This window comes from Oncorhynchus mykiss, chromosome 12 (assembly GCF_013265735.2).
Source record: "Oncorhynchus mykiss isolate Arlee chromosome 12, USDA_OmykA_1.1, whole genome shotgun sequence".
Classification (NCBI taxonomy): domain Eukaryota; kingdom Metazoa; phylum Chordata; class Actinopteri; order Salmoniformes; family Salmonidae; genus Oncorhynchus; species Oncorhynchus mykiss.
This window is the reverse complement of record NC_048576.1, coordinates 4,195,058-4,209,026: the sequence shown is the minus strand read 5'-3', so window position 1 is coordinate 4,209,026 and position 13,969 is coordinate 4,195,058. Positions and strand designations below refer to the sequence as shown.

Sequence of the window (13,969 nt, the reverse complement as noted above, 5' to 3'; positions counted from 1 at the left end):
TACTCATCACTATTACACATCACTATTACACATCACTGTACACTACTACACATCACTATTACACATCACTATATACTATTACACATCACTATTACACACCACTATACACTATTACACATCACTATACACATCACGATACACTACTACACATCGCTGAACACATCAATATACACTATTACTCATCACTGTACACTAATACACATCACTATTACACATCACTATATACTATTACACATCACTATTACTACAACATCTATTATTTAGGACCATTTTTAGTAAGCTTCCATAATTTATAATGGACTCCATCATTAGTAAGTGTCCATAATTTATAATGGACTCCATCATTAAGACTTCAAAACACACAAATAAACACAGACTGATGGAGATGATTTAGTACTGACATTCATTAATATTGAAGTAGTGTGATGTACAGTGCCTTGCAATACTTTTCATCCCCCTTGGCCTTTTTCCTATTTTGTTGCATTACAACCTGTAATTGAAATGGATTTTATGTAATGGACATACACACAATAATCCAAATCGTTGAAGCGAAAAAAAACAACAAATAAATTCAAAGACATTACAACATTTCAAACGTGAAAAGTGGTGCGTGCATATCTATTCACCCCTTTACTATGAAGCCCCTAAATAAGATCTGGTGCAACCAATTACCTTCAGAAGTCACATGATTAGTTAAATAAAATAAAGTCCACCTGTGTGCATGATCGCATGATCACATGATCTGTCACATGATCTCAGTATATATACACCTGTTCTGAGTCTGCATCACCACCAAGCAAGGGGCACCACCAAGAAAGCGGCACCATGAAGACCAAGGATCTTTCCAAACAGGTCAGGGACAACGTTGTGGAGAAGTACAGATCACGGTTGGGTTGTAAAAAATATCCAAAACTTTGAGCATCCCACGAAGAACCATTAAATACATCATTAAAAAAGTGAATGAATATGGCACCACAACAAACCTGCCAAGAGAGGGCTGCCCACCAAAACTCACAGACCAGGCAAGGAGGGCATTAATCAGAAAGGCAACAAAGAGACGAAAGATAAGCCTGAAGGAGATGTAAAGATCCACTGTGGAGATTGGAGAATCTGTCCATAGGACCACTTTAAGCCATACATTCCACAGAGCTGGGCTTTACGGAAGAGTGGCCAGAAAAAAAGCCACTGATTAATGAGAAAATTTTGCAAACACGTTTGCTTTTTGCCAAAACACATGTGGGAGACTCCCCAAACATATGGAAGAAGGTACTCTGGTCAGATGAGACTAAAATGTAGCTTTTAGACCATCAAAGAAAACGCTATGTCTGGCGCAAACCCAACACCTCTCATCACCCCGAGAACACCAGCCCTACAGTGAAGCATGGTGGTGGCATCATCATGCTATGGGGATGTTTTTCATCGGCAGGGACTGGGAAGCTGGTCAGAATTGAAGGAATTATGGATGGTGCTAAATACAGGGAAATTCTGTAGGGAAACCTGTTTCAGTCTTTCAAGGATTTGAGACTGGGACGGAGGTTCACCTTCCAGCAGGACAATGACCCTAAGCATACTGCTAAAGCAACACTAGGGTGGTTTAAGGGGAAACATTTAAATGTCTTGGAATGGCCTAGTCAAGGCCCAGACCTCAATCCAATTGAAAATATGTGGTATGACTTAAAGATTGCTGTACACCATCACCACCAATCCAACTTGAAGGAGCTGGAGCAGTTTTGCCTTGAAGAATGGGCAAAAATCCCAGTGGCTAGATGTGCCAAGCTTACAGAGACATACCCCAAGGGACTTGCTGCAAAATGTGGCTCTACAAAGTATTGACTTTGGGGGCGTGAATAGTTATGCACGCTCAAGTTCTGTTTTTCTTGTCTTATAATAGTTGTCTGACCATAGTTATTTTGTGTTTTTCTTGTTTTTAGTGTTGGTCAGGACGTGAGCTGGGTGGGCATTCTATGTTGTGTGTCTAGTTTGTCCGTTTCTATGTATGGCCTGATATGGTTCTCAATCAGAGGCAGGTGTTAGTCATTGTCTCTGTTTGGGAACCATATTTAGGTAGCTTGTTTTGTGTTGGGGTTTGTGGGTGGTTGTTTATTGTCTCTGTGTTCTCTGCACCAGATAGGTTTGTTTTGTGTTGTGGTTTGTGGGTGGTTGTTTCCTGTCTCTGTGTTCTCTGCACCAGATAGGACTGTTTTGTGTTGGAGGTTTGTGGGTGGTTGTTTCCTGTCTTTGTGTTCTCTGCACCAGATAGGACTGTTTTGTGTTGGGGGTTTGTGGGTGGTTGTTTCCTGTCTTTGTGTTCTCTGCACCAGATAGGACTGTTTTGTGTTGGAGGTTTGTGGGTGGTTGTTTCCTGTCTCTGTGTTCTCTGCACCAGATAGGACTGTTTTGTGTTGGAGGTTTGTGGGTGGTTGTTTCCTGTCTCTGTGTTCTCTGCACCAGATAGGACTGTTTTGTGTTGGGGTTTGTGGGTGGTTGTTTCCTGTCTCTGTGTTCTCTGCACCAGATAGGACTGTTTTGTGTTGGGGGTTTGTGGGTGGTTGTTTCCTGTCTTTGTGTTCTCTGCACCAGATAGGACTGTTTTGTGTTGGGGGTTTGTGGGTGGTTGTTTCCTGTCTTTGTGTTCTCTGCACCAGATAGGACTGTTTCGGGTTTTGCCACGTTTGTTGTTTTGTAATTGTGTTCATGTTGAGTTTCACTTATTAAAAAAACATGAACTATAAGCACGCTGCATTTTGGTCCTCCTCTCCTTCGACGGAAAAAAGCCCTTACATATTTCTTGTTTGTTTCACAATAAAAAATATTTTGCGTCTTCAAAGTGGTAGTCAGGTTGTGTAAATCAAATGATACAAAAAAAAATAAAAAATCAATTTTAATTCCAGTCTATAAGGCAACAAAATAGGAAAAGTGCCAAGGGTGTTGAATACTTTCGCAAGCCACTGTATTTCATTAATATTAAAGTAGTATGATGTACATTACCTCAGTGACGGCGAAGCTCCGTTTTCCACAGGGCACCACCTTGTACCACTTGTCATGCAACATATCCATGAAGCCATCTGACTTGTACTGGCTCACCAGCTCTGAGATGTTAGAGGACAGGGGAGAGTTCTGGCGCAGGCCGATGCCATAACCTGGGAACAGATAAACACACAGAATGACTTAGAAAACATCATCGTCCCTGTCTTCTTCCTCTGTACTATGGGTATGGTACGGGAGATGAAGACATCAACCTCCCTGTCTTCCTCTGTACTATGGCTAAATAGATACAGACACCTAGACTGACACAGAAAACCCATTGATCAAATGAACTGATGTCATGTTGATGTTGTACAACACATACCGGTGGTGTTGAATATGCAGTACTTGTATGTGTGCAGGTTGGTCATAGCTTAATCTTGCTAGTACATTATTAGAATGTGTGGGTGTCGCGGTTGTTTCAGTTTTAATTCAGAATTGTGGAATTGACTCTATTGATTCTAATTGAATTGAATTGGCTACATCCTATCGCAGGGGCGCTTCCAGGTTGTATGGCTCCCTGGGCGAACCCCCCCCCTTCCCCCCCCCTACCTCGGGATTCCAGTGGGGAGACCTGAGGTCAACCTACCTCCGCCCCCCTTCCCCATCTCATACTTCTGAGTGGGAGACCTGAGGTCAACCTACCTCCGCCCCCCTTCCCCATCTCATACTTCTGAGTGGGAGACCTGAGGTCAACCTACCTCCGCCCCCCTCCCCATCTCGTACTTCTGAGTGGGAGACCTTCCCAGGCAGTAGCCTAGAATAGGAGCGCCCACTAAGACAAGGTTAAGTGATCCGCAGTCCCACACGGTGACATGATATCATTGACATGATGTGCAAATGAGCGATAGGAAACCGATCGCACAAATGTCACCATTTGGAATATTATAATTAGAATTATATACAGTTGATGTCGGAAGTTTACATTCACTTATGTTGGAGTCATTAAAACTCGTTTTTCAACCACTACACAAATTTCTTGTTAGCAAACTATAGTTTTGGCAAGTCGGTTAGGACATCTACTTTGAGCATGACACAAGTTATTTTTCCAACAATTGTTTACTGACAGATTATTTCACGAATAATTCACTGTAACACAATTCCAGTGGGTCAGAAGTTTACATACACTAAGTTGACCAGCTTGGAAAATGCCAGACAATTCCATCATGGCTATAGAAGCTTCTGATAGGCTAATTGACATCATTTGAGTCAATTGGAGGTGTACCTGTGGATGTATTTCAGGGCCTTCAAACTCAGTGCCTCTATGCTTGACATCATGGGAAAATCAAAAGAAATCAGCCAAGACCTCAGAATTTTTGGTGGGGAGATCCACAAGTCATCCTTGGGAGCAATTTCCAAATGCCTGAAGGTACCACGCTCATCTTTACAAACAATAGCACGCAAGTATAAACACCATGGGTCCACGCAGCCGTCATACCGCTCAAGGTATGAGACGCGTTCTGGGAAGGAAGGAGACGCCTTCTGTCTCATAGAGATGAACGTACTTTGGTGTGAAAGTGCAAATCAATCCCAGAACAACAGCAAAGGACTTTGTGAAGATTCTGGAGGAAACAGGTACAAAAGTATCTATATCCAAACTAAAGCGAGTCCTAAATCGACAGAACCTGAAAGGCCGCTCAGCAAGGAAGAAGCCACTGCTCCAAAACCGCCATAGAAAAAAACAGACTACGGTTTGCAACTGCGCATGGGGACAAAGATCAAAGATCAAAGATCAAAGACAAATAACTTTTTGGAGAAATGTCCTCTGGTCTGATGAAACAAAAATTGAACTGTTTGACCATAATTGTGTTTAAAGAAAAAAGGGGGAGGCTTGCAAGCCGAAGAACATCATCCCAATCGTGAAGCACGGGGGTGGCAGCATCATGTTGTGGGGGTGCTTTACTGCAGGAGGGACTGGTGCACTTCACAAACTAGATGGCAGCATGAAGTAGGAAAATGATGTAGATATATTGAAGCAACATCTCAAGACATCAGTCAGGAATCCAAACGGACAATGACCCCAAGGATACTTCCAAAGTTGTGGCAAAATGGCTTAAGGGCAAGAAAGTCAAGGTATAGGAGTGGCCATCACAAAGCCCTGACCTCAATCCTATAGAACATTTTAGGCAAATTTTAGGCATACTGAAAAAGCGTGAGCGAGTAAGGAGGACTACAAACCTGACTCAGTTACACAAGCTCTGTCAGGAGGAGTTTAAATGTATTTGGCTAAGGTGTATGTAAACTTCCGACTTCAACTGTATTATCTTTGTGCGGGTGCCCCATGTCGCCCCTGGTAAGATGCCGATGTCGCCTAAATCCGCCCCACAGGATGTAGAAATATAATTCATTATAATTTGGTTTGAGTGACAGCAAATATAATTTAATTCCGTACCATTATAAATAAATTCCACTCCGCCATAGAAGAAGATGAGAGTTATATTGAATCTGACAGGTCACACTTCCAGATAGCAAAGAATATATAACTTTTCTCTGGAAACAATGTTCAAACCTTGTTTAACCTTAGTGCTTAGAAAAGCCAATTACACTGAGTGTACAAAACATTAGGAACACCTTCCTACTATTGAGTCGTACCCCCTTTTGCCCTCAGAAAAGCCTCAATTTGTTTGGGCATGAACTGCAAGGTGTCGAAAGCATGCGACAGGGATGCCCATGTTGACTCCAATTCTTCCCACCATTGTGTCAAGTTAGCTGGATGTCATTTGGGTGGTGGACCGTTTTTGATACACACAGGGAAATGTTGAGCGTGAAAAACCCAACCGTGTTGCGGTTCTTGACACACTCAACCCGGTGTCCCTGGGACCTATACCATACCCCATTCAAAGGCACTTAAATACTTTGTCTTGCCCGTTCACCCTCTGAATGGCACACATACACAATCCATGCCTCAAAGGCTTAAAAATAATTATTTAACCCGTCTCCTCCCCTTCATCTACAGTGGATTTAACAGGTGACATCAATAAGGGATCATATCTTTCACCTGGATTCACCTGGCCAGTCAGTCTATGTCATGGAAAGAGCAGGTGTTCCTAACGTTTTGTCCACTCAGTGTATATTTCTACCAACCATTTCATTTGTTTGGCTTTTTAAGGTTTTGGGGTCAACTTCAGGGTTAAATGAATGCATTCTGGGAAATGTAGTATTTTCCACATATTGAACAAAATGTAAGTAATTAATGTAATTGTATAAATTAGAATTTTCTCAGGTCTTGTTTTCCTTGATTACACACTTTGTCCTAAAAATAAATTACTTCATCAATATTTTATATGCATGTATATAATGATATCTTTGATGTTTTATGTGATTTCGATTATATTTCCTTTAATTTAAATTATAATTGCACTTCTGTATCCTGTTTAAAACTTAACTTCAAATTCAATTCAAATTTAAGAATTGAACTGGAATTTGATAGATTCAGGTTTGAATTGAGAACAAGCCTGTCGGGTAGTTATTAGCCCTGTCTAACTATATACTTGCTACCAGTGGTTCTATATCTAGAGTGAAGAGAGTACAGAGGGCGTTCCGGGCACTAAAACCATTTTTTCATGTCAATATACTTGCCTTCAATCGCGAACGGTTTCCCCACAGTGAGTGTCTTGCATTCTGCATCTATAGACACCTCGTAGTCTAGTAAGGCCTTGTCCATGATAAAAGCATCAAGTTGCTGTGGATCATGCCTGAAACAACAGAAGAAGATTTACTACTGAATTGCACCTCTATCTAACATTGACTAAAATGAATGGGATGATTCTTTTTTTTCTTTTTTCAATTCAAGTCAATTCATGTCAATTCAAGTCAATTCATGTCAATTCAAGTCAATTCAAGTCAATTCAAGTCAATTTAGCCTTTAAATGTAGATGTTCAAAATACTACATTTGCTGTCTAATGTCCTGGCGGTTCTAGTTCAAGTGTGAGAATACTGAAGTTCAAATTTTTCAAGAAAATAAGTTCCTTGCACCCAAGTGTGTTACCCAGTAAAAAGTGCTTATTGTGTTGGAAATCAATGACCCGAGCCCAGCTCAGTTAATCCCTACCATTGTGTTGCTGAGTCATCATAATGCTTCAGTAAATGTACATTGTCCCAGGGGTGTTTGAAGACACAATGTATACAACCTAATTTATGTCCCTCTAACTGCCCTGAATGCCTCTGCTGATCCTACAGCTATTGTATGCTGTAATTATGTGCTTTTGAACCAGAGTTATACTGTTAGCACTGAGGTGGTGTACCCTAGTAGGAAGTTCACTCTGTTCAGCTCACCATGCACTAACATAAATAACATGAGCATGTCTACTTCTGCTAAGCTTCCCAGCAAAGCAATGAAAACAATCAAGCATCCCAGAAAAGAGCAACAAATAGCCCATATTAACATGTGTAGCCTAAGAAACAAAGTTCATGAATTCAATAATTTGCTAGTAACAGATGACATTCATATTATGACAATCTCTGAAACTCACTTAGTTAATACCTTTGACGATACAGTGGTAGCAATACATGGTTATAACATCTACCGAAAAGACAGGAATGCCAAAGGTGAAGGTGTGGCTGTTTATACTCAGAACCGCATTCCTGTAAAGCTTAGAGAGGATCTCATGTTAAAAACTGTTGAAGTAATATGGCTACAGGTTCATCTGCCTCACCTGAAGCCATTCTGGTGGGAAGCTGCTATAGACAGTCAGTATCTGGATAATGTTAAATACTGTTGAAGTAATATGGCTACAGATTAATCTGCCTAAAGCCATTCTGGTGGGAAGCTGCTATTGACCACCAAGTGCTAACAGTCAGTATCTGGATAATGTTAAATACTGTTGAAGTAATATGGCTACAGATTAATCTGCCTAAAGCACATTCTGGTGGCAAGCTGCTATAGACCACTAAGTGTTAACAGTCAGTATCTGGATAATGTTAAATACTGTTGAAGTAATATGGCTACAGGTTCATCTGCCTCACCTAAAGCCCATTCTGGTGGGAAGCTGCTATAGACCACTAAGTGCTAACAGTCAGTATCTGGATATCATGTGAAATGCTTGATAATGTATGTGATATCAACAGACAGGTATATTTTCTGGGTGATTTAAATATTGACTGGCTCTCATCAAGGTGCCCACTCAAGAAAACGCTTCAAACTGTAACCAGTGCCTGCAACCTGGTTCAGGTTATCAGTCAACCTACGAGGGTAGTTAAACAGCACAGGAATGAAATCATTAACATGTATTGATCACATCTTTACTAATGCTGCATTAATTTGTTTTAAAACAGTATCCAAATCCATAGGATGTAGTGATCACAATATAGTAGCCATATCTAGGAAAACCAAAGTTCCAAAGGCTGGGCCTAATATAGTGTATCAGAGGTCATTCAATACGTTTTGTAGTGATTCCTATGTTGTTGATGTAAAGATTATTTGTTGATATTTGGTGTGTAATGAGGGACAATCAGATGCTACACTTGACATATTTATGAAATTTCTTATTTTAGTTACCAATAAGCACAGTTACTAATAAACATGTGCCCATTAAGAAAATGACTGTAAAACTGTTAAATCCCTGTGGATTTGTCACACCCTGGTCAAAGTATTTTGTGTTTATCTTTATTTATTTGGTCAGGCCAGGGTGTGGCATGGGTTTTTGTATGTGGTGTGTATTTATGGGGATTGTAGCTAGTGGGGTGTTCTAGCTAAGTCTATGGCTGTCTGAAGTGGTTCTCAATCAGAGGCAGGTGTTTATCGTTGTCTCTGATTGGGAACCATATTTAGGCAGTCATATTCTTTGAGTTTGTCGTGGGTGATTGTCCTTAGTGTCATTGTTCCTGTCTATGTGTTTTCACCAGATAGGGCTGTTTAGGTTTTCGTTACGTTCATCACGTTCTTTATTTTGTAGTGTTTGTACTGATTCGTGTTTTACGTTTGTTCATTAAAACATGGATCGCAATCTACACGCTGCATTTTGGTCCGACTCTCCTTCTCACGAAGAATACCGTTACAGAATCACCCACCACAAAGGGACCAAGCAGCGTGTCAACAGGCAAGAACAGCCCAAAGTGGAGTACAGTATGGACTATACTTCTTGGGAGGAGATAGACAGGTGGGCGGTCGACCCAGGGAGAGTGCCGGAGCCCGCCTGGGATTCGATGGAGCAGTGCGCGGAAGGATATAGGAGAATGGAGTTTGCGAAGCAAGCAAGGCGGCGCGGACGGAGGCCCCATAGTCAGCCCCAAACATTTCTTGGGGGGGGGCTCAGGGAGAGTGTGGCAGAGTCAGGAGTCAGACCTGAGCCAACTCTCCCTGTTTATCGTGAGGAGCCAAGGAGGAGACCAGAACCAGAGCCGGTGTTGGAGGTGAGCGAAACAGAGACTGTGAAGGAGTTAATGGGGAAATTGGAGGAGAGAGAAATGAGGGAGTTGCTGTGTTGGTGTTTTAAACATGGAATTCGCCCGACGGAGCGTGTCGGGGATTTGATGGCACCTGGGTCAGCGCTCCATACTCGTCCTGAGGTGCGTGTTAGTCGGCTGGTGAAGATGGTGCCAGTCTCACGTACCAGGCCTCCTGTGCACCTCCCTAGCCTTGCACGTCCTGTGCCAGCACCGCTCTCAAGATCTCCAGTACGCCTTCACGGTCTAACCCATCCTGTGCCACCTCCACACCCCAGCCCTCCGGTAGCAGCTCCCCGCACCAGGCTTCCTGTGCGTGTCCTCGGCCCAGTACCACCAGTGCCAGCACCACGCATCAGGCCTACAGTGCGCCTCGCCTGTCCAGCGCTGTCGGAGCCCTTCTCCTCTCCAGCGCTGTCGGAGTCTCCCGCCTGTTTAGCGCTGTTAGAGCCTTACTTCTCTACAGCGCTGTCGGAGTCTCCCGCCTGTTTAGCGCTGTTAGAGCCTTCCTTCTCTACAGCGCTGCTGGAGTCTCCCGCCTGTTCAGAACTGCCAGTTAGCATAGAGCTGCCAGTTAGCATAGAGCTGCCAGTTAGCATAGAGCTGCCAGTTAGCATAGAGCTGCCAGTTAGCAAGGAGCTGCCAGTCTGCAAGGAGCTGCCAGTCTGCAAGGAGCTGCCAGTCTGCAAGGAGCCGCCAGAGCTGCCTGTCTGCAGGATGCCGCCAAAGCTGCCAGTCTGCAAGGAGCCGCCAGAGCTGCCAGTCTGCAAGGAGCCGCCAGAGCTGCCAGTCTGCAAGGAGCCGCCAGAGCTGCCAGTCTGCAAGGAGCCGCCAGGGCCGCCAGTCAGCATGGAGCAGCCAGGGCCGCCAGTCAGCATGGAGCAGCCAGGGCCGCCAGTCAGCATGGAGCAGCCAGGGCCGCCAGTCAGCATGGAGCAGCCAGTCAGCATGGAGCAGCCAGTCAGCATGGAGCAGCCAGAGCAGCCAGTCAGCATGGAGCAGCCAGAGCAGCCAGTCAGCATGGAGCAGCCAGAGCTGCCAGTCAGCATGGAGCAGCCAGTCAGCATGGAGCAGCCAGAGCTGCCAGTCAGCATGGAGCAGCCAGTCAGCATGGAGCAGCCAGAGCTGCCAGTCATCATGGAGCTGCCAGTCATCATGGAGCAGCCAGTCAGCATGGAGCTTCCAGATCTGCCAGTCGACCAGACTCTTCCAGATCTGCCAGTCGACCAGACTCTTCCAGATCTGCCAGTCGACCAGACTCTTCCAGATCTGCCAGTCGACCAGACTCTTCCAGATCTGCCAGTCGACCAGACTCTTCCAGATCTGCCAGTCGACCAGACTCTTCCAGATCTGCCAGTCGACCAGACTCTTCCAGATCTGCCAGTCGACCAGACTCTTCCAGATCTGCCAGTCGACCAGACTCTTCCAGATCTGCCAGTCGACCAGACTCTTCCAGATCTGCCAGTCGACCAGACTCTTCCAGATCTGCCAGTCAGCCAGGATCTGCCAGTCAGCCAGGATCTGCCGAAACCACCAGCCAGCCTGGATCTGGTAGATTCAACCTGCCTGAACTTCCTCTCACTCCTGAACTTCCTCTCACTCCTGAGCTTCCTCTCACTCCTGAGCTTCCTCTCACTCCTGAGTTTCCTCTCACTCCTGAGCTTCCTCTCACTCCTGAGCTTCCTCTCAGTCCCGAGCTGCCTCAGTCCCGAGCTGCCCCTCAGTCCCGATCTGCTCCTCAGTCCAGTGGGGTTCTGGGTGAGGACTACTAGGCCATGGTCGGCGGCGAGGGTGGACTATCCAGGGACGCGAGGAGAAGGGACTAAGACATTGATTGAATGGGGTCCACGTCCCGCGCCGGAGCCGCCACCATGGACAGACGCCCACCCGGACCCTCCCTATTGTTTTGAGGTGCGTTCGGGAGTCCGCACCTTAGGGGGGGGGTTCTGTCACACCCTGGTCAAAGTATTTTGTGTTTATCTTTATTTATTTGGTCAGGCCAGGGTGTGGCATGGGTTTTTGTATGTGGTGTGTATTTATGGGGATTGTAGCTAGTGGGGTGTTCTAGCTAAGTCTATGGCTGTCTGAAGTGGTTCTCAATCAGAGGCAGGTGTTTATCGTTGTCTCTGATTGGGAACCATATTTAGGCAGTCATATTCTTTGAGTTTGTCGTGGGTGATTGTCCTTAGTGTCATTGTTCCTGTCTATGTGTTTTCACCAGATAGGGCTGTTTAGGTTTTCGTTACGTTCATCACGTTCTTTATTTTGTAGTGTTTGTACTGATTCGTGTTTTACGTTTGTTCATTAAAACATGGATCGCAATCTACACGCTGCATTTTGGTCCGACTCTCCTTCTCACGAAGAATACCGTTACAGGATTGATGAGGAATTGAAAAATTGTATGTTTGAAGGGATGAGGCAAAAGGAATGGCAAATAAGTCTGGCTGCACAACCGATTGGCAAATATACTGCAAATTGAGAATCATGTGACTAAACTGAATACAACTAAGAAGAAACTATGCTATAAAACTAAGATAAATTATATAAAGAATGATAGTAAAAAGCTTTGGAGCACCTTAAATAACATTTTGTGCAAAAAGGCAAACTCAGCTCCATCGTTCATTGAATCAGATGCTCATTCATCACAAAACCCACTTTATTAGGTATATCTATTTAAAAATATCTATATATTGTAATATTATTAGGTATATCTATTTATTTATTTATTTTTCTTGGCAAGATTAGCAAACGTAGGCATGACGTGCTACCAATAAACACTACACATCCAAGTACAACTGACCAAAGACAAGCAAGTACAACTGACCAAAGACAAGCAAGTACAACTGACCAAAGACGAGCATTGTAATTTTGAATGCCGTAAAGTGAGTGTTGAAGAGGTGAAGCAAGCCTGACAACTTGACAACTTGAATAGAAAGCTACTGAGGATAATTGCGAATGATATGACACCTGGACTACTGTTCAGTCATGTGGTCAGGTCCCACAAAGAGGGATTTAGGAAAATTACAGTTGGCTCAGAACAGGGCAGTACGACTGGCCCTTGGATGTACACAGAGAGCTAACATTAATAATATGCATGTCAATCTCTCATGGGTCAAAGTGGAGCAGAGATTGACTTCATCACTACTTCTTTTGGTAAGAAGTGTTGAAAAGCTGAATGTCCTGAGCTGAATGTACTGTGAAGAGACCTCTGGTGGCATGTCTTGTGGGGTATGGATGGATGTGCCAGTAGTTTAAACAGACTTTAAACTACTGGCACATCCATGCATACCCCACAAGACATGCCACCAGAGGTCTCTTCACAGTCCCCCAGTCCAGAACAGACTATGGGAGGAGCACAGTACTACATAGAGCCATGACTACATGGCACTCTATTCCACAGTACTACATAGAGCCATGACTACATGGAACTCTATTCCACAGTACTACATAGAGCCATGACTACATGGAACTCTATTCCACAGTACTACATAGAGCCATGACTACATGGAACTCTATTCCACAACAGGTATCTGATGCTGCAGTAGAATCAGATAAAAAAAATAGATACAAATACACCTTATGGAACAGCAGGGACTGTTAATTGACACACACACAGGTACAAACACAGGCATACCAACACATACATTGTAATAAGTGTGTATGGTGATATAAAACATTTAGTATTATAGATATGTAGTGGTCTATTGATGTTATAGGATGTACTGTTTTATCTTTTGTTTTATGTGTGATGTAAGTGTCTTAATGTGTTTGGCAACCAGGAAGAGTAGCTGCTGCTGTAGCAGGAACTAATGTTGATCCATAATAAACCCCAGGAAGAGTAGCTGCTGCCTTGACAGGAACTAATGGGGATCCATAATAAACCCCAGGAAGAGTAGCTGCTGCCTTGGTAGGAACTAATGGGGATCCATAATAAACCCCAGGAAGAGTAGCTGCTGTCTTGGTAGGAACTAACGGCGATACATAATAAACCCCAGGAAGAGTAGCTGCTGCCTTGTCAGGAACTAATGGGGATCCATAATAAACCCCAGGAAGAGTAGCTGGTGCTGTGGCAGGAACTAACGGGGATCCATAATAAACCCCAGGAAGAGTAGCTGCTGCTGTGGCAGGAACTAATGGGGATCCATAATAAACCCCAGGAAGAGTAGCTGCTGCTGTGGCAGGAACTAATGGGGATCCATAATAAACCCCAGGAAGGGTAGCTGCTGTGGCAGGAACTAATGGGGATCCATAATAAACCCCAGGAAGAGTAGCTGCTGCCTTGGCAGGAACTAATGGGGATCCATAATAAACCCCAGGAAGGGTAGCTGCTGTGGCAGGAACTAATGGGGATCCATAATAAACCCCAGGAAGAGTAGCTGCTGCTGTGGCAGGAACTAATGGGGATCCATAATAAACCCCAGGAAGAGTAGCTGCTGCTGTGGCAGGAACTAATGGGGATCCATAATAAACCCCAGGAAGGGTAGCTGCTGTGGCAGGAACAAATAAATACAAATACAAACTATTAACACTAAATACAGTGTTTAAAATTTTATATATACA

The 13,969-nt window shown here is 44.0% G+C and overlaps 1 protein-coding gene across 1 annotated transcript in view; it reads right to left on the bottom strand.

Moving 5' to 3' along the window:
• LOC110536763 (glutamate receptor ionotropic, NMDA 3A-like) overlaps window positions 1–13,969 on the bottom strand; it is an 89,921-nt gene that overhangs the window by 17,214 nt on the left and 58,738 nt on the right. Inside the window, exons 6-7 of the mRNA XM_036936735.1 lie at window positions 6,604–6,719; window positions 2,989–3,140 (exon numbers count right to left, since the gene is read on the bottom strand). Of these exons, the coding sequence (XP_036792630.1) occupies window positions 2,989–3,140; window positions 6,604–6,719 (268 nt within the window). The remainder of the gene's footprint in view (window positions 1–2,988; window positions 3,141–6,603; window positions 6,720–13,969) is intronic.